General features: G+C 36.3%; 1 protein-coding gene across 5 annotated transcripts in view; it reads right to left on the reverse strand.

Annotated features, from left to right (window-relative positions):
* Nucleotides 1–21,278, reverse strand: part of RASA2 (RAS p21 protein activator 2) — a 117,037-nt gene that overhangs the window by 36,912 nt on the left and 58,847 nt on the right. For all 5 annotated transcript variants that reach the window (XM_010858182.1, XM_010858180.1, XM_010858183.1 and 2 more), the window contains 6 exons: nt 17,512–17,595; nt 15,965–16,037; nt 12,734–12,810; nt 10,795–10,896; nt 3,411–3,567; nt 1,412–1,560 (listed from right to left, as the gene is read on the reverse strand). In XM_010858182.1, coding sequence (XP_010856484.1) covers nt 1,412–1,560; nt 3,411–3,567; nt 10,795–10,896; nt 12,734–12,810; nt 15,965–16,037; nt 17,512–17,595 — 642 coding nt within the window. The remainder of the gene's footprint in view (nt 1–1,411; nt 1,561–3,410; nt 3,568–10,794; nt 10,897–12,733; nt 12,811–15,964; nt 16,038–17,511; nt 17,596–21,278) is intronic.

A 21,278-nucleotide genomic window follows, 5' to 3' on the forward strand; every position in this document is an offset into this window, starting at 1 on the left:
TACATGACCACTGGAAAAACCAAAGCCTTGACTAGACGGACCTTTGTTGGCAAAGTAATGTCTCTGCTTTTCAATATGCTATCTAGGTTGGTCATAACTTTCCTTCCAAGGAGTAAGTGTCTTTTAATTTCATGGCTGCAATCACCATCTGCAGTGATTTTGGAGCCCAGAAAATAAAGTCTGACACTGTTTCCACTGTTTCCCCATCTATTTCCCATGCAGTGATGGGACCAGATGCCATGATCTTTGTTTCCTGAATGTTGAGCTTTAAGCCAACTTTTTCACTCTCCTCTTTCACTTTCATCAAGAGGCTTTTTAGGTCCTCTTCACTTTCTGCCAAAAGGGTGGTATCATCTGCATATCTGATGTTATTGATATTTCTCCTGGCAATCTTGATTCCAGCTTGTGCTTCTTCCAGTCCAGCGTTTCTCATGATGTACTCTGCATATAAGTTAAATAAGCAGGGTGACAACATACAGCCTTGACGTACTCCTTTTCCTATTTGGAACCAGTCTGTTGTTCCATGTCCAATTCTAACTGTTGCTTCCTGACCTGCATACGGGTTTCTCAAGAGGCAGGTCAGGTGGTCTGGTATTCCTATCTCTTTCAGAATTTCCAGTTTATTGTGATCCACACAGTCAAAGGCTTTGGCATAGTCAATAAAGCAGAAATGGATGTTTTTCTGGAACTCTCTTGCTTTTTCCATGATCCAGCGGATGTTGGCAATTTGATCTCTGGTTCCTCTGCCTTTTCTAAAACCAGCTTGAACATCTTGAAGTTCACGGTTCACATATTGCTGAAGCCTGGCTTGGAGAATTTTGAGCATTACTTTACTAGCGTGTGAGATGAGTGCAATTATGCAGTGGTTCGAGTATTCTTTGGCATTGCTTTTCTTTGGGACTGAAATGAAAACTGACTTTTTCCAGTCCTGTGGCCACTGCTGAGTTTTCCAAATTTGCTGGCACATTGAGTGCAGCACTTTCACAGCATCATCTTTTAGGATTTGAAATAGCTCAACTGGAATTCCATCATCTCCTCTAGCTTTGTTTGTAGTGATGCACATGTGCATATCAGGGTGATATATATATAATGGATAAGGGGAAAAAAATCTTCTGTCCTGGTGTTTTATTTGTGACACATGAATCATTACAATGACAAAGCAAAGATCAGGAACAGGAAATTTTGACACTAAATGGAAAAAAAAAAACTTCATTACTTGTTAAGTTTACTGTTGGCGGACACTGCTTGTTAACTTAAAGAACTGCCTTTTATTACTTGCTTCGTAGTCCTTTTAGACCTCTCTACAGAAAGGCTGGTCAATATAAAAAAACTGAGACTGTGAAAAATTTTGTTAAATTAAGGCCCAATTTCAGTGGCGCATAATTAACACTTAATAAAATAAAACTCTTACTGTGTTTCCTTCAAGTCTAGTTCCGCCACTGCAGTGGCAAAAGGAACAAGTTTATCATGGTGGAGCAGCAGTCGTACAAGGGGCAAAACAGCATCATTTTTATCTCGACATATTTCACCCAAAATGTAAGCAGCTGAGGCAGATATTGGCTAGAATACAGAAAGGTGGAAAACAAGCACAAAATCAGAGACACATGATTAAATGTTCAATCACTATCCATTAAAAAGTAATTCAAATATGCTCATTAACTATAATTATTATATAGCATAATATTAAATTTTTTAACTTAAAAAAAAAAAACTTTATTTTGTACTGGGGTATAGATGATTAATAAACAATGTGATAGTGTCAGGGGAACAGCAAAGGGACTCAGCCATACATACACCCATTCTCCCTCAAACTCCTCTCCCATCCAGGCTGGCACATAACATTGACAAAAATAATTTTCTAACTTTTTATCAGAGATGAAATTTGGAGCAGATATTGGTATATAGTACTCTGGTTCAAATAAAACACACAAAAACATACATACGTGTAGAGTATGTGTGTGTATATCTAGACACACATATCAGTTCAGTTGCTCAGTTGTGTCTGACTCTGCGACCCCATGGACTGCAGCATGCTAGGCCTCCCTGTCTATCACCAACTCCTGGAGTCCACCCAAACCCATGTCCATTGAGTCGGTGATGCCATCCAACCATCTCATACTCTGTCATCCCTTTTTCCTACTGCCTTCAATCTTTTCCAGCATCAGGGTCTTATCCAATGAGTCAGTTCTTAGTATCAGGTGGCCAACGTATTGGAGTTTCAGCTTCAACATCAGTCCTTCCAATGAACACTCAGGACTGATCTTTAGGATGGACTGGTTGGATCTCCTTGCAGTCCAAGGGACTCTCAAGAGTCTTCTCCAACACCACAGTTCAAAAGCATCAATTCTTTGGTGCTCAGCTTTCTTCACAGTCCAACTCTCACATCCATACATGACCACAGGAAAAACCACAGCCTTGACTAGATGGACTTTTGTTGGCAAAGTAATGTCTCTGCTTTTGAATATGCTGTCTAGGTTGGTCATAACTTTCCTTCCAAGGACTAAGCGTCTTTTAATTTCATGGCGGTAGTCACCATCCACAGTGATTTTGGAGCCCCCCAAAAATAAAGTCAGCCACTGTTTCCACATCTATTTCCCATGAAGTGACTGGACTGGAATTGCCTTTCTTTGGGACTGGAATGAAAACTGACCTTTTCCAGTCCTGTGGCCACTGCTGAGTTTCCCAAATTTGCTGACATATTGAGTGCAGCACTTTCACAGCATCATCTTTTAGGATTTGAAATAGCTCAACTGGAATTCCATCGCCTCCACTATCCACTAGCTTTGTTCATAGTGATGCTTCCTAAGGCCCACCTGACTTCACATTCCAGGATGTCTGGCTCTAGGTGAGTGATCACACCATCGTGATTATCTGGGTCATGAAGATCTTTTCTGTATAGTTCTTCTGTGTATTCTTGCCACCTCTTAATATATTCTGCTTCTGTTAGGTCCATACCATTTCTGTCCTTTATTGAGCCCATCTTTGTATGAGATGTTCCCTTGGTATCTCTAATTTTCTTGAAGAGATCTCTAATCTTTCCCATTCTATTGTTTTCCTCTATTTCTTTGCACTGATCGCTGAAGAAGGCTTTCTTATCTCACATATATATAGTTTTAATAAAATTTGATACTCTGAAATCTTTTTCTCATCATTTATAGAATTATTTTAGCCTTTTCATTTTGGGCTTCACAGGAGGCTCAGTTGGTAAAGAATCTGCCTGCAATGTGGGAGACCTGGGTTTGTTCCCTGGGTTGGGAAGATCCCCTGGAGAATGGAACGGCTACCCACTCCAGTAATGTGGCCTGGAAAATTCCATGGACTTCCCTATAGTCCACAGGGTCACAAAGAGTTGGACACAACTGAGCGACTTTCACTGGACTATTAAGTAACACACAAGATTTTTAAAGTACCTGAACATCTGGTGATTTTAGCAGCAGTGTTTTCAAAGGACCATAGTACTCTGAAGGAAGCACATAGTCTTCTGTATAACATATATTCAATCGAAGGGACCCCAGGTCATCAGTTTTAGATGACTTGTTTCCATTGTCTCTTGGTTGTAGCAAGTACCTAAAGAAAAAATACAATCAATTCTATGCAATGATAATGCGCATCAAAGCTAGAGAGATAATTAAACAGCTAAGCTATAAAAAAGAATCAAAAAAGTCAGTATTTAATGTTAGGATAATTTATTAAATAGCAGAGTATTAATTTTCAGAGGCTAAGTGGTGGCTGTAAATGGAACTAGAAAACTAAAAATAGATTTTTATCCAGGAAACAAAAAAGAAATAGATAGTACAAAAGTCAATATCTCAAAAGGACTGAGTAAGAGTTTGATTAGCCTGCAGGTTAGGAAAAATATTATAAACGATTTAAAATCCAATGTATTATCAAAAATAACTTTTCATTAAATTTAAGAAAGATACATTTGGTTAAAACAGATAAGACATACTATAAGAAGATGTAAGTGATCTCATTTTAAAGTAAATCCTATATTGTAAAAATTTGAACTAATTTTTTAAGAGTAAGTGGTTGAAGGTTTATAAAGAGTTTTTTATATTGTTAAAGGATTAGCACTGCAACTATATTGAAAATGATTTCAGCTGCAAAAATTGGATTCACATGAATTTGTAGGATCAAAACCAGAAATCTAAGTTAAAGACTATTTGTCATGGAAATTTAAAAATCATACAAAAGTAAGAAGAGCAGAATACTGAACTTCCATGTACTCATCATCTAACATTACTGATTATCAGTTCAAAGCCATTATTGTTTTAGCCACATCTCTACTCACTCCTCCCATCCCACTTATTATTTTAAAGCAATGTACAGGTGTTTTCTAATTTCATCTATAAATATTTCGGTATATATAACTACATTATCCAGTCAGTATTCAAATTCTCCTGAACTTACTGAACAGTTTTCTAATAGTCTATTCAAATCCAAGTTCACAGACTGTAATTGGTTGATGGATTCAAGCAATTAAGAAATCAGATAATTTATCTATAGCATTTTCCAGTCTTAGGACTATGTTAACTCTATCCCCATGGTATCATTTAACATATTCGTCTGTCTCATTTCCTGTATCCTGGAGTATATTGGATACTGGAGTATATCTAGGGGCTTGGTTAGATTGAATTTGATATTCTGGTAGGAATACATTGATAGTATTGTGTAGTTACACCAGGAGGCAGTGATGTCATTGTTTTCTCCTTTTTGTGATATTTGCAATTATTGATGATCACTGCCAAGAGTCATTAATCTGCACAGGTTTCAAAATGATAACTATAATTCTATCATTCCTCCTTCAATCATTAGCCAGAATGTTTTTTTATAAAGAAGTCAGTAGTTCTGATATTTACTCCTGACATTTACCACTTATGTCCTCCCCTAATACACTAACTTGATTAAAAATAGGAGAGGAGGTTTTAACAGAATACTAGCTTTGAGAAAGATATGATAAAGATAAATGAGAATAGAGAATTAACCAAGCAACATTTAAAAAATGAAGGAATGGTAATATAAGAAGAAATTATATAGAAATTATAGCACTACCCACAAAAAAGGAATTCCTGTTTCAGAAAACCAAGCTTCAGAACTTCTACTCTCTGATTTGAGAAATAATGATGTAAATAATTTGCCTATGGAAATAACTGGAAATAAGCCTGTCAGCAAAGATGACTCTGAAGTGCCTCCAATGGAAGTCTAGGTGGCAGATCCCCAATCATTCTGGCGTGGGCATCACTTTGGTCAATTTCCCACAGTGTAATATGTATGTGTACATACATACACTACACAGTGTCGTGCAGTATGTTCTGTAGCTCTGCAAATTCAGATACCTAGTTCAATCAGCAAATCTAGAAGTGAATCTGAATCACAATGACGGAGCAGAGACCAATATATTTAAAATAGAAGGCCGATTACTAAATTTATGGCAAGAAATACTGCTGACATGCAAACAACATGGGTTCAAACTACACAATTCCTGGAATACACAATCCCCCACGAATACAGAGGGAAGACTGTACCGCATTCGAGTGACAAAGATACCTGTACTTTATCGTGACTGATGTATTTTATTACAGAAATGTTAATTCACAAAAGTAGGGAGAAGAGTGATACTATTAACAAGCAACACCCTCACCATCAACCCCATGCATTTATCACCTGGCTTAACTATTATCACCATTTTCTACAGTGTTTCATCTAAATCTCTCATTTCAACTAGTACATTTTTTACCTGTTAACATATAGTTTTTTATGTTTGGTCAATACATTTTTTTACCTACTGGCAAGCTATGTGGAAAGTCAAATTATCTATCAGAAGGTGTGCTGTGGTGACTACAGGGACATAACACAGAGATTTATGGAATCTTAATCTCTCAGCTAAGACAACTTTGCCAAGGAAAGAACAATGCTTCTAGAACAGATTGCTCTTACCCCACGACTGGGCTTGAATGGGCAGTACTCACCCATGTTTGCCTCTTTGGGAGCCTTTTTTACTGTTCTAGATTAACTGCCCCTTCTATTGTAACTCCTGTTTTTCATATATGGTAGAATAAGATTACTTGTATTACAGTTAAAACCTGCTTCTGCCTCCCAGGGACTGCATCTACCCACTCTAAACAGTATCCTCACACTCTAATCAGGTTTACAGACTCTATTTTGGTTTGTTCTATAGAAATTATCCTCAGAGTATATTATTCCCTTATCTCCAAATTGCTGGGGGAAGGAATGCCTTATCCCTCTGGTATTCTTATAAAACTACAAAATATCCGCAAAATAGGTCTACAGTCCTAACAGGGAGGGATTCAGGCAGTGATATGACAGTTACTGATTTTTATGTATACACTGTTTTAGGATGCTCAGGAACTCCAGAAGGGCTCTCTCCGGACACTCTTTTTAAACTTGCCTCCTTGGGTTTCTTTGGCAGGAACGGGAAATTCCTATGGACAAAGTATCTCATCCATGTCTACTGGAACAAAATACAGAATTACAAAATTGTCCTACCCATTTCTTGAAAAGATCTTTTTTTTTTTTTAAATGAGAAGGGATCACTCACTTGATTTCTTTTTTAATAATATTAAAAGGGACACTCAAATATTTGCTGGCAATTTAAAACAGAATATTTTTGAGTCTTAAACATACTCAAAAGCATTTAGGTGAAAAGTACTAACTTATTATAGTACACTGGTTAAGAGCACAAACTTTGGAGTCAAAAGAATTTGGTCCAAATTCCAGGTCTGCAACCTTGGGCAAATTGCTCAATCTCTCTGTGCTTGCTTCCTTATCTGTTACATAAGGAGTAAAAATAGTATTTAAATGATTAATCCTTATAAAAACCCTAAGGAGGTTATATAAGTGGAGCACTTAGAATAGTGCTTTGCACATAGTAAATGTGATTTATAAAACATTTATATACATATAACTGTTACCACTTAAAGATGAAAAGTTATTTATATAATTATGTAAATGTGATTAGTTGTTTCAAAATACTGTTACAAAAAGCTCAATTTCAACCAACTGAAGGATCCCTTGTGAATTAATCAATCTTGTATGAATTAGAGTTAAAGAGAAAAACCTCAAGATTTGTTACATTGAGGGTATCTGGTGTGTCTAAGGTCTAGGGATACAAAAAAAATCTCAAGTATATTTTTCTTCAGTTTTTAAATGAACTGTTTCAGTTTGAAAGAATAAGGAACAGGAATTAAAAAGAAGTTATTAACTGAAAAGGGCACTCAGTTGCTCACATTTTTTTTTTTTCCAATTTATAGTTGGGCATAAAAGCAATTCTAATGATCTCAAGAGTCAGCCTTTTAAAAGAAAAAAAAAAAGCATTTGAAAGTTTTAACAAGGCTGTATAATTAAAATTGAGGTATGTAGACAAAGATTACCATTATTTGTGAATAATGCTGCCTAAGCTGGAAAACAACTGTTCAGAGGCAGCTTTTCCAATACGTGAATGTCACTTCTGGTTTCAGAAAGATAATCACTGTCAATGGATTTTTACCAAAGACAGGTGGCAAAACTAGCAAACTAGAAAACCAATTCATCTTAAGTAAATATTAATCCAGTTTTATATTTGTATAAAGTGCTTATGTTGAAAAAAACCCTCCAACCATGTGCTTTATTTCTATTCGAATTTTACTTTCAAAATTAAAAAATTATAACATGAAAAGATCTTTGCATCAATTTTCTTAATGTTCATTTTGGATCATCTAGGAGGAAATGATTGTACCAATATATACAATCACACAAAGGTTTCGCACATATTAAGTTCTCTGACACCAGGTTACTGGTAAAATAAGACAGAACTATATTAGCACTAAGGTTCTCTTCATTTATACCATTCCACACCAATGGAATACTGGTACCAAAGGAAAAAAAAAGATGCAGAAATTCTGTATGTACTGATGCAGAATAATGGTGATGACAGCAGCAATAACTGTAATGATGAGTGTGAGAGATACCCATGGTCACAGCACTTACTTTATGTGAAACCAATTCATCCTCTAGTGTTGGGAGGCAGGTATTAAGTGTACCACCCCCATTCCATAGCCAAAGAAAATAAAAGCATTCAGGTGGAACACCTTGTCAGGGATCAGCCAGGTAGTTAATGACAGAGATGGGATTTGAACCACGGTAGTCTGATTCTAGAATCCATACTCTTAACCACTATAAAAAGTCAACAAATAATGAAGTTCTACTAAACTGCTAACTGAAAAAAAGGTATAGAACATGATACAACATATGTCCATTCATGTAAAGAAGAGGAAAGATGGACATATCCACATTTGCCTGTATTTACATAAAATATTTCCAGGAACTCAAAACAGGGGCTGCCTCAGAAGAGGTTAGCTGCGGGACAGAGGCAGGAGATAAGATTTTCATCTTCTGAACTGTGAACCATGTGAATGAGTTCTGTTGTTTACATATGTGAAAGTTAAAACTAGCTAATAGCGACAATAACGAGCTAATCCTAACACTTTAACAGAAGTTTCAGAATAAAGAATACACACTATCACTAAGGAACTGACTAGTTAACAAAGGAAAGGGAAAGTAACTGAATCATGTCATAATTTGAGAACAAAATTGAAACCACAAAAGATCAGTTTTCAGGGGACATCCCTGGTGGTCCAGTGGCTAAGACTCCATGTTTCCAATGCAAGGGGCCTGGGTTCCATACTTGATCAGGGAACTAGATCCCACATACCACAGCCAAGATCCAGCACAGCCAAATAGATAAAAATAATAAATATTTTTTGAAAAAAAATCAGTTTTCAGGAAAAGACTCTAATAGTAAATGCTAAATAGAAATAATGTGGAAAGGGAAAGCAAATGAATACTTCTCAAACAACAGAATTATATTACTGATAATTACTTTCTTTCCTACTATTAAGATTAGAAAAAATACACTTGAAATCCTGAAGGTAAAGCTTTTCTTGAGTTTTCATTTAGTTACTAACAACCCCACAAGGGGACGCTGCAGTTCTACAACTGACAAAGGAGATTGTGTTTTAATCTGACTTAAAAGGAAATTGCATTCACATTTTTATATTTCCTCACGTATAGGGAAGTGTAAATGAACGAGCAGGATGTTTCTATTTCACGCTGCATAAATTTTAACACATACTTCTGGCACGTCACCTTTAACATATTACTGGCCAAAAATAAATCTATAGGAATAAAATTAATTTCTGTTAGTGCTCATACATCCTGACTTGGTAGTTCGACAAACTGTTGCCAAATTTGGAGGGCCTGTTTGGAGACATCTTATTTAAAATACAGGCTATAATGGCACATTTCAAGTTCACTTGGAGGAGCCTTGGGAGGCACAACAACTTATCTGTTATTTTGTACCAAGCAGCATGCTATGGACTTCCCTGGTGGGTCAGTGGTAAGTCTGCAATGCAGGAGCCACAGAATCCCTAGGTCAGGAGATCCCCTGGAGGAGGGCATGGGAACCCACTCTAGTATTTTTGCCTGGAGAATCCCATGGACAGAGGAGCCTGGTGGGCTACAGTCCACAGGGTTGCACAGAGTCGGACACGAATGAAGTGACTTGGCACACATGGCGTATCACTTTAAAGACAATGAACTGAGTTCAGAAATTTTCATTTAAAAAAATGTATGCTAACTTTATATAAGGTGGAAGAAGTTCGGCAGGAGGGAATGACAAGCCTCAAATGTTAATAAAAAAAATGACCATGTTTTTTTTTTTTCTTTTTTTTCCCCCATCTATGGACACGTTTTGGAAGTTACAGCATATAAAACGCCACCATAAAGACTAACCTTAGATCTGCATTAGCAAAAGGTAAAAAATAAAAGAAAAATTTTGAGACTACACAGACAAAACTGAAGAATGCCTGACGGCAGGCACTCAGGAGAGGCAGGATCCTGCAGACAAAGGAGACTGCTGCCCGCAGTAAGAAAACATCGGAACAGTTGGTTTCAAGTCCTCTTCCAGGCAACTGAAGCTGAGCACTAAAAGGGGGCCTCACAAGGCAAATGAGAAAGGCATGTTGTTTTATACTCAGTTGAAACCCAAGTTTAGCATGATGGCTACTGGGCAACCTACTGGAGGGGAGAGGACATACCTGCTCTTATGTGCTGTAGACAGGGGGAAAAAAACAATAGTTTCACACTGATTTTGCTAAGGAAGCTAACATCAGTTTAATGTCTGAACATTAACATGAATTTAAAAGTCAAGAAAAGGTTTAATACTGTAGCCAATACTGAGCCACCAGAACCCCTGAAAAGCTCATTAACTGAATGAGCTCAACATCTAGATCCCAGACATTAAGAAAATAACACCAGAGCCAGTCACAGTACATTTCAATGGGGTTTGGGGAAGAAAAATCACTGGTGAGATTTCATAACAGCTGAATCTCTACAATAAACCCTTTGCTTTCAAACATTCACAATTCCCGTGCCTGTTAATAAAGTTTTTGAACTACAGATGTTGATCTGTGATCAAACTTTCTCTCACAAGAGCAACTCTTATGTAATATTTGAAATGTTCTACATTTTCCCTTCAGAGTTAAGATTAAGTTTTTGAACAGGAAAATATTCCAGACAATTCAGTTCTTTTATCTCAGTACCAGAGGGCAAGTCATAAAACAAAAATAATTGTACTTCTATTTCTGCGACAATAAATTAATGGCCAAATCAGTGTTAATGACTTTGGGCTTATCCATTCAAAACTTAAAATATGCTTAGAAGAACCGTTTATTTGCATAGACAGTGAATGAAAGGGGCTGACCAATGTGTAGTTCACTACAGCATCGGTCTTCTTACCAGGCTTGGTGAGAGGCATCATTTCTTAATACATTCACAGGAACCTTGATTTCACCGAGGAAAACATCTTGGACCAGGTTTCCATTGTTCCACAAGTCGATCCTGAAAATTTTCAAGTTGGCTTGATTTTTTTTGCAAACAATGTGTAAGAGAACAAACATGACCAAATAGCTTCAAACTACTATGATTTGTATTATAGCATTAATTTAAGGTTCTGAGTACTTTTGCCATAAGCACCTTTGCCACAGACATCTTTCCCTCAAGCATTTTTGCCACACACATTTTCACCACATAACTAACTGGTTATAAGGCAATTCTGTCATAAAAAGATAAAGTAAATAAATAAAAAAGAGACATTACAAAAGACACAAACATAAAAAATAAAATTAAAAAGACTTCATTGCAAAATACAAAATTTTAATACATTCAAAATATGTATAAATTCATGGCAATAATTCACAAATAACTGACTTTATTTTGTGGGCTGTACCTAAACACTTGTCTTCTAAGTCCTTCGTTCACAGTATTTTACACATTGTTTTTGTTTTGGCTTATTGATTGGTCTCCTTATTTGGCATTACACTGTTTTGCTAAAATTCCTTCCTTTGTTAAGAGGTGTCCATTTCCAAACACTACTTGCTTCTGAGCTTTGTACTGCGTTGGGAAAGCCATCCACACTACTGTTCATTCTTGGCACAGTGTCCCATGTCTATTGACAGATGTTTCCAAGTTCTATGGGAAATGTGGGTTCAACCCTATGCCTCTGAGGCCCTCAGACTCTCCTCCAATGTGGTGTGTTTCACATAAGAAACCAACTCCTGGGGCAAATCATTGTCACCTGTCTGATCAATAAAGCTATCAATTACATAGATAACTAGAAGAAACACTAATGTAGGTCAACCAGTTGAAACCAAACTGTCAACCAGTTATTTTATTTTTCACAGCGAAGTTGACTTATAGCCAATTAGTTATGTGGTGAAAATGTCTGTGGCAAAGATGTTTACAGTAAAGGTGCTTATGGCAAAGATGCTTATGGTCAAAGTACCAGACAAGTAATTTCACATGCTTAAAAATAAGAGATGTTAGCCATACACCTCACTAGCTAAACTAAGACAGCAGAATACTACAGAAAACTATACTAGTTTTACTTAAAAGCACAGAATTTAACTATCTTAAACAATTTCTTAGTTCCAAAATCTAGGTTTTATTTTAACCTGTAGAAATAAGGACTACAGAATTACATTTTTGAATTTGAGAAAAGAAACCAACACAAGACTATAGTTTCTTTCTCAAAACCAGTTAATATGTAAAGATAGGTGATTTTTAAAAAATACATTACCTGATCATTCCAAACATGTGATTAATACACCCTTCAGATGAACACACTGTTAACACCACACCTATACATGCATTTACAAAACTTTCACCTCCCAAACAGCATAGATATTTAAGACCTAGGAAATAGCACAAACTTCAAACACATGCACCTGATGGGTTATCTTACAAGACTTCTTACCTCACTGAAATTTCTGTTAGACAGCAGATATGTTAAGAAGAATAAAAAAATTATTTCTAAATTGGCTAGTATATAATTACTTTTCTATATATTCTTCGCATCCATTATGTTATGATTTAAAATTTTAAGGAGCAATTAAATTTGGGAAAAACTAAAAATATAAATAGGTAAAAATAAAATGGGTGAAAATAAGGTCATTTTTAAAATAAATACACCTTGACTACTTCTGCAAAGAAATGAGATTTTGAGAAGATAATTTGGATTTAAATTAGAAGATAATTTAAATTTAATGCACATTCCTCTAAGTTTCATTGATGAACTTGCTAAAGAGAATTCTGTTAAGCTTGAGTCATCTTTTTTAGTTAAATTTAGGATTTTTCTTTTGGCACAGAAAACAGCAACTCTAAAATCCAATTCACATACCTAATTTCCAGCTTTTCAATGTCCTCCTCTTCTACCTGGAACTGGGACTTTCTGGTGTAACTACTGGATCTCGTCACCTATAAACAAAAAATTTTAGTAAAAAAGTTTTTAATGTTTTTCCTACACAAACTTTAAAAAACCATCCCTAAAGTGTTTGTGTTTCTTATAAACAGAAGAAAATGCATATGTAATATCTGACCTCAAATCTAAATACACAAACAGCTATGGAAGTAGCAGAGAGAGGTAAAGATAAGGTGGTAAATAAAACATCAAAATCAACTTTACCTCCATACCCTTCCTTATCGATTCAATATGTAGGAACACTGGGTTCTCTGGTTCATATGTATCTGTTGGTGACTCAGAGTAAAAGTGTTCTATTTCAGTGAAACTGCATAATCTAGGAACTGTTTGAAGACTTTCCCACATTTCTCAAGATAACAATGCCACCCTCACACTTCCTTCTCACATTTTTACTGAAAATATCAAGGCCATTGGCAGGAACTTCCTCAACTACTGTCCACCTGAACACGTCCATTCCCATAGAGGCCTGTTTCCTGGATGACTTTTCTCACCCTTTTCTGAATCAGAGGGTGAGATGATCCTCCTCTTTTCTGAGACAGCTCCACCCCCACATGGTATGCAGTAAAAACGCAGTCAGCATTCGATCTATTTTAATTGCAGCTTTCTTGACCAGACTGTTCACCTCATTCAAGTCTAAGAAAAATTCTCCCTTTAAATTATGGTCTTCCTATCTCTTTCCTTTCACAGACAAGTATCTCAAAACTGCTACCCATCCTTACAGCCTCCACTTCCTCACCACCCACTCACTACAGTAACTCCTTATAATCTGGCTTCCTCATAGATCATCCTCCTAAAACCCCTCTCTTAATCATCAAGTCTGATGATGAAATTTTGAGTTCTCACCTTCCGTGACCCCTTTATCTGAATGAGTGACCATACAAACATCCTCCATTTTCCCAGAGATATTCTTTTCTCTGAGTTTACCCAGCACGATCCTGGCTACCTTCTGCTCTCCTTGCTTCTACCTCTGCCATTACTTCTTCCTCAGAACATACAAACATGGGTTTTCTCCAGGGTTTTATATTTTATTTTGCTTTAAGCTACACAGGGCTGTATGGTTAACAAAGTGCTTTCATGTTCATTATCTTCTGTGTTCATCAGAACACTGCTCTGAGGCAGGCAGGGCTAGATTTATTATCCTCATCTTGAAAATGAGGAAGCTAAAGTACAGAAATTAAGAAACACATTCAAAGTCAAATATTTAATATGTGGCAGAACTTAGCTGGTTCACTTCTCTCCTTTCTTGCATACCTCTACGCCCTTGGCTTGCTTTCTTGACTCACTGTAAACAATTCTTGAATCTTTATCTACAGTCATCACCCATCTTAGTCATGAAGTTCTTACGGGAGGATTTTACATGTCAGAGCTCAAGCTCATTATGCCCCACACTGAACCACTTGTTTTCCTTCTTAACTTTTCCAGATTTGAAATCATGAGGACAACATCTGACTCCTCCTTTTATCTTTTCTTCTGTAACCAATTTGTTATCTTGCCATTTGTAGTTTCTCATCTTTCTCTTCCGCCCTGTTTCCATATTACTCTCTTGAGTCAGACTCTTCCCCGCTTTTGCTTTTTCCTTTTTTAAAAAAAACACCTAGACTACAATAGTCTCTTGATCTCTGTTCTCTCTCGCAGCCATCTGGCCAACAGATCATGGTTAATTCTTCTCAAAATACTTCATTACTCTTGTTACCTCTGGGCTCAACAATATTCAATGTCCAATACTCCAACCTGCTCTCAAGGTCTTTCATTAGTTGGTCCTACTTTATCTTTCTAAGCTTAACTCCCTTTATTCCCTTTCAGTCAAATCACTACTTGCTACTCTTTGGACATAACTTTCTATGTCTTTGTTCAAAATATTCCATCTCTAATACTCTTTCCCCTGGCTTAACTCAGTGGCAGCAGAGCTCCCCAGCATCTACTACTGCATTTTACTGCTGCATGTCTGCATGCGTGTGCATGCTTTGGGTCTCTTACTCTAGCTAGAGGACAGAGACTGAACTTTCATCTTTATAATCAACTCAACAAAAGGGCCCTTCGAATGAATGTTTTGAGGCTTGATATGCATGCTTGCATATACCAAACAGGTCAGGTCTTGATTTTCAAAGGACCATCTGCTTGTTGCTACATGTTGCCCCTTCTTGGATTTTCTTCAGGCTAGATGTAATAGCCATTTTTAAATACGGAACAACTGAATTAAGTAAGTCCTTGGCTGGAAAATGGAAAAATCTCACACTGGTACATTTTCTTTTGTTTTTCTTTTTTCCTTGCCTCCACCCCCACAATTCTTCCTACTTCAATTCTGGCATTTCTTCAACTGTGTTCCTTTATTAAAGCACAGTAATCAGGCATGGCTAGATGTGCCCTCACTCTCTTCACTTCGAAATATCAAAAAAACAAAAAAACCCATGTAAAAAAAAGGAAAAGCACAAAATGTAACTTAAAAAAACCAAAAACAAAACTTTCCTACAGGTTAATTTCAACTGCAACATATCCTATGGGCAGAACACAATCTTTTAGAATAGAGCTTAATTATTTTTGTTTTTTCCTGTCGTTTTCTAATATGAAAAAGGATTTATTTAACAATGCTCCATAGTAAGGAACTTCAAAGCCCTGTATTTTGGGCAACTTCAAGGCAGCTGAAGTTCTCTATGAAAAAAGCATGTGTCCTTAGAGTGATTTAGCTAATAACAAGGCCTTAATCATATTGTACTTTATAATCTCAAAGCATTTTCCCATTTGAACCTCATAGAAACTCTATGACTTAGGTTGGGATGCTATTGTTCTCTCTGACAAAATTATCCTTTCACAAAAAATTTGAGTCTCTCATGTAGTGATCTGTCCAAACTCAACTGGGACTAGAACCCAGATCTAACAAGTGGATGTTGCACTTATTTCACTAATGGCTTTCAAGCAGTATTCTGCCAAAGAGTCCTGGGGGGCTGGATAAGGTGGGGTTCTGTGTGAAGTGGGGTGTGATACCACGGCTGACTGAAGAACGGGTGTGGTCCTAGACCTCCCCCTCCTCAAATTAATCAGACTCTGCCTTCGTTTTATGCACTGGGCCTCCACTGTGTCACACCATGAACCCACAGTTTTCAGGGAAAAAATGTTTAGTTGTATTAACATTTAAATAAAACAAAAAGTTACCTCAAAATAAAAGATTTCATTAAACTGCGGATTGCTTGTTTTCTTCTTTACTTTTGTCTTCTTTTGGTCATTCCTGTTCCAATGTGGTAGAGTTTTACCTTGTAGAACTTAACAGTACACAATTATAAAACATGCTATTTCCAACCAGGGAGCCAGGCCTCTTTCTGTTTAACTGTTAGGATGATTCAGGGAAGGCAGTAGCTTTAAACATTACTTGAGGGGAAAAACTGATGTGTCTCTAAAAACTCAAACCAAAGAAGATACAAATTTTGTATATGTGATATATGCCAAGATTTTATTATTCCATGGCTATATTAGATTGACTGTCAAGTTTCCTTCAGGGGTTTTTAAATAACACGTTCCATTATATAAGCAACTCAAATAAATAGCAGAAGGAAGACAATGAGATTCAAATACCTTATTCTATGTTGAAAAATACCCCAGGAACACATTTAACTCAGTTTACCTCTTGGACTTTGGCTACAATGTGGCTTTTTTTTAAAAAAACTTTTTACTTTGAAATCATTAGAGATGCAGAGGAGGCTGCAAAGAAATGTACAGGGAAGTCCCATGGAGACTTTGACCAGCTCCCCAACAGTAACATCCTCCACAACCACAGCACAGTATCAAAACCAATAGTGACTTTTTAAAACAAACTCAGATGCTAAACAGTTTCTATCTGTACATTACTAAGCATTTACACTAAGGAATCTGTTGGGCACTGATTATAAACAAGAACAAAAACCAAGAACAATTCCACTAAACACGTGAAACATGGAGAACTAAATCCCTTTGACAGCATGAATGTTATACAACTGAGTATCTGCTTTTAAATTTAAAACCATCTTACTAATAATAGGATACTACTGCTTGAGACCCAGTAAGTACCAGGCATGGTGCTTGACATACCATAGGGACAAATACATTTTTCAAAGTGACTTACTGGTTATTTTCTTAAAAATAAGACAAATTTCAACTAGTCAGGCTCTGAAAGAAACCATAATGAAATTATAAAATAGAAAATACTAAAAATTGCTATAGATGTTCTATAAATTATTAAGTAATTTAAATCAATGATACAGTGTGCTTCACCATGTTCTGGAATTCTCTCTGAACAGCACAGATGGCACAAGCAGAAAAGGTATTTTTAGTCCTGAGTTGCTTTCTAGATAAAAATATTGAAACTTCCTTGCTATTTTGAGCTAACATTTCTTAAAACAGGATTCTACCTGCAATAAAATCTAAGACATTTGAAAATAAGAAGGCTGATGATGAAAGAAGGTCAAGTTCATGTTTTAAAGTACATTTTAAATACTGTAAAAGAGGTTGCTCCCCATAGCCTAAGAGTCTGGCAGATTTGAAATGGCACTTGTTTTCCTTCATAAAAGAAGAGTTGGCTATTTCCAAGTATATAACAGAACTGAAGATTTTTCTTTCAAAAAGCATTCATTAGTCTATTTCATAAATAGATATTTAATATGTTCTCTTAGAAACTTAATTTGTAATTTTTAAACTTAAAAATCTAATACTAATTCAATAAACATTACCTGGAAGGGCCCACTAGAGAAACTGTTGCATAAGGGTCACAGCTTTGTCCATTTATTAGAGGCAACCCATGGCACGCCTTGACACTAAGGAAGAATAAGGGAAAATTAACATTATTACACTCAGGTTAAACAACATAAAACATTATCTTTAAATACAAGTTAATAAAGTCAAAGGGTTAAAATTGATTTTCACATGTCTAAAGTTGTATGCTGCGATTCATGGGGTCACAAAGAGTCAGACACGACTGAGTGACTGAATTGAACTGAAAGTTGTATGCCTATATATATATCACTTATCCCAAACATATGTATGCATGCACTTATTTTTTTTAGATTTTTTTGGATAGTATAATTGCTTTACAATGTTGTGTTAGTTTCTGCTGTACAACAACATGAATCGGCTATATGTATACATATATTCCCTCCCCCGTGAACCTACCACCCCTCCAACCCCCACCCCTCTAGGTTATCACAAAGCACTGAGCTGAGCTCCCTGAACTCATTTCCTTATGCTATACTTCCAAAACAGGACTAGACCACCACAATTAGTACTGAGACTACCAAGTAATATTTAGCACACAAAGCATATCCAACAAGGTACATGCTGTGGTTTGCTAATACATTAAAACGACCGTGGCTTCTAAAAAGGAAAAGAAAAGGGTGTTAACCTTAAAGGAGAAACTACAAACCAAGTCAAATCTGTAGCATCATATCCTCTGCTAAAGCATGAATGAGAAACAAGGAAACAACTGTGGTTTCCACTTAAAATCTGATTCATAAATAAAGAGCAAGCCACATACAGTCCTGCAAGTTTTATTCTGACTCTCAGTAACAGCTCCTGCATCATTCTGCAGAAAATGATTTAGACCATAAAAACCAAGATCATCTCATCTACTTCATGGACAATGGTCACTGGTATTTACAAAGAACACTGAATCTGACTTAATGACCTGCTCCTCAAATTTTCTCTTTATTGAGGTTCACAATTCAGTTGACCATCTAAGGGTGTACATTTCCCAGTGCCTACAATAAATTCATGACTGTTGGTGAAAAGCATTCTTGGCTGAAAGATATGAGCTACTGAACAACATTCTAATTTCTCTCTACAACCCACAGATCATATATGTGTGTGAAGTGCAAATGGTATGCTGCCGAGTAAAGAAAGAAATGATAATATGACTCATTTCTATTAAACTGGGTATCAAAAATCAAATTAAAAAAATTTCTGAAACTAACTGATGAAAAGTACAGGTCAAGACAACAATTCTGGTTATTAATGTCAGGCTTGGGTATAGTCAAATTTTCCCACTGTACATACTGTTTAAAATTTATACTTCTTAGGCTCAATCTCAAAATGATACCTGATTTTTATACAGTTTTTGCAGTTTACTATTTATTTTCACAGAATGCACCTAATTCTCACAACTGTCTTTGAGAAAGGTATAATCATGTCATTTTAAAGAAGAAAGTAAGGCTAAAAAATTTATGTGAGAAAATAACAAAATAATGCTTAAGAGGTAAAACAACTTGTAAGAAGTGGGACTCAACTTCTACTTTCTTAACTCCATCTCTAAAGTTCAAAGTCCTCCTACATTCCCACTGTGCCAGAATATACTGTATTTGCTTGGCCACAAAGTTTGTTTGGGTTTTTCCGTAACATACTAAGGAAAAACCCGAACGAACTTTGGGGCAACGCATACTTTCTTCATAATACCAAATTTATCTGATGTAAACACTAATTATGAGAAATCTTAATTATAAAAAGTCACTATAATTTTATGAAGTATGAAAATAATGAGAAAAATGCTTTTCAGTATACAAACCAAAAAAACACCCATAACCCAAAAATATGAGTCTATAAAAATCATCAGAAGTACTCTTAAATAATTTTAAAATATAAGTATAAAAATTAGGTTTTCTGACAAACAAGTAGTAGTATTAAATACAGAATATTTTATTTGCTACATATATTATGAAATATTTTCCTATTTAACTACACTTCTAATTGGTAAATCAAACAACTTCACATCGTAAACCATGAATGAGTTAAAATTAATGTTAAAATAACCTTACTACACCAAATTATCTTGTATTTTATTTATATATGACATATAAAGCATTAGATAATGACACATTTTCTAGAAATTACAAAGGAAAATAAATTTAGTTCAAACTTGTTTATAATACAGAATGATTTGATTCTTTGCCTAGGATTTTTAAACTAAAAGACAAATATTAACTTCTACATATATTAAGAAGAGGTGGCAAGAATACACATAAGAACTATACAAAAAAGATCTTCACAACCCAGATAATCATGATGGTGTGATCACCAACCTAGAGCCAGACATTCTGGAATGCCAAGTCAAGTCAATGGGCGTTAGGAAGCATGACTATGACTACGAACAAAGCTAGTGCAGGTGATGGAATTCCAGTTGAGCTATTTCAGATCCTAAAAGATGATGCTGTGAAAGTGTTGCACTCAATATGCCAGCAAATTTGGAAAACTCAGCAGTGGCTACAGGACTGCAAAAGGTCCATTTTCATTCCAACCCCAAAGAAAGACAATGCCAGCAAATGTTCAAACTACCACACAATTGCACTTATCTCACACGCTAGTAAAGTAATGCTCAAAATTCTTCAAGCCAGGCTTCAACAGTACATGAACCATGAACTTCCTGAAGTTCAAGCTGGATTTAGAAAAGGCAGAGGAACTAGAGATCAAATTGCCAACATCCTTTGGATCATCGAAAAAGCAAGAGAGTTTCAGAAAAACATCAATTTCTGCTCTGCTTTATTGACTATGACAAAGCCTTTAACTGTGTGGACCACAACAAACTCTGGAAAATTCTTCAAGTGATGGGAATACAAGACCACCTGAACTGCCTCCTGAAAAATCTGTACACAGATCAAGAAGCAACAGTTAGAACTGGACATGGAACAACAGACTGGTTCCAAATTGGGAAAGGAGTCTGTAAAGGCTGTATATTGTCACTCTGCTTATTTAAACTTATATGCAGAGTACCTCATGCGAACTGATGGGCTGGATGAGGTACAAGCTGGAATCAAGATTGCCGGGAGAAATATCAATAACCTCAGATATGCAGATGACACCACCCTTACGGCAGAAAGTGAAGAAGAACTAAAGAGCCTCTTAATGAAAGTGAAAGAAGAAAGTGAAAAAGCTGGCTTAAAACTCAACATTCGGAAAACTAAGATCATGGCACCCAGTCCCATCACTTCATGGCAAATAGATGGGGAAACAATGGAAACAGTGAGAGACTTTATTTTGGGGGGCTCCAAAATCACTGCAGATGATGACTACAGCCATGAAATTAAAAGACACTTGCTCCTTGGAACAAAAGCTATGACCAACTTAGCATATTAAAAAGCAGAGACATTACTTTGCCGACAAAGGTCTGTCTGGTCAAAGGTATGGTTTTTCTAGCAGTCATGTATGAATGTGAGAGTTGGACTATAAAGAAAGCTGAGCACCAAAGATTTGATGCTTTTGAACTGTGGTGTTGGAGAAGACTCTTGAGAGTCACTTGAACTGCAAGGAGATTCAACCAGTCCATCCTAAAGGAAATCAGTCCTGAATATTCATTGGAAGGACTGATGCTAAAGATGAAACTCCAATACTCTGGCCACCTGATGCAAAGAACTGACTCATTGGAAAAGACCCTAATGCTGGGAAAGATTGAAGGCAGGGGGAGAACGGGACGACAGAGGATGAGATGGTTGGATGGCATCACTGACTCAAAGGG

The sequence above is a fragment of the Bison bison genome, unplaced genomic scaffold (assembly GCF_000754665.1).
Source record: "Bison bison bison isolate TAMUID 2011002044 unplaced genomic scaffold, Bison_UMD1.0 scf7180017864384, whole genome shotgun sequence".
NCBI lineage: Eukaryota > Metazoa > Chordata > Mammalia > Artiodactyla > Bovidae > Bison > Bison bison.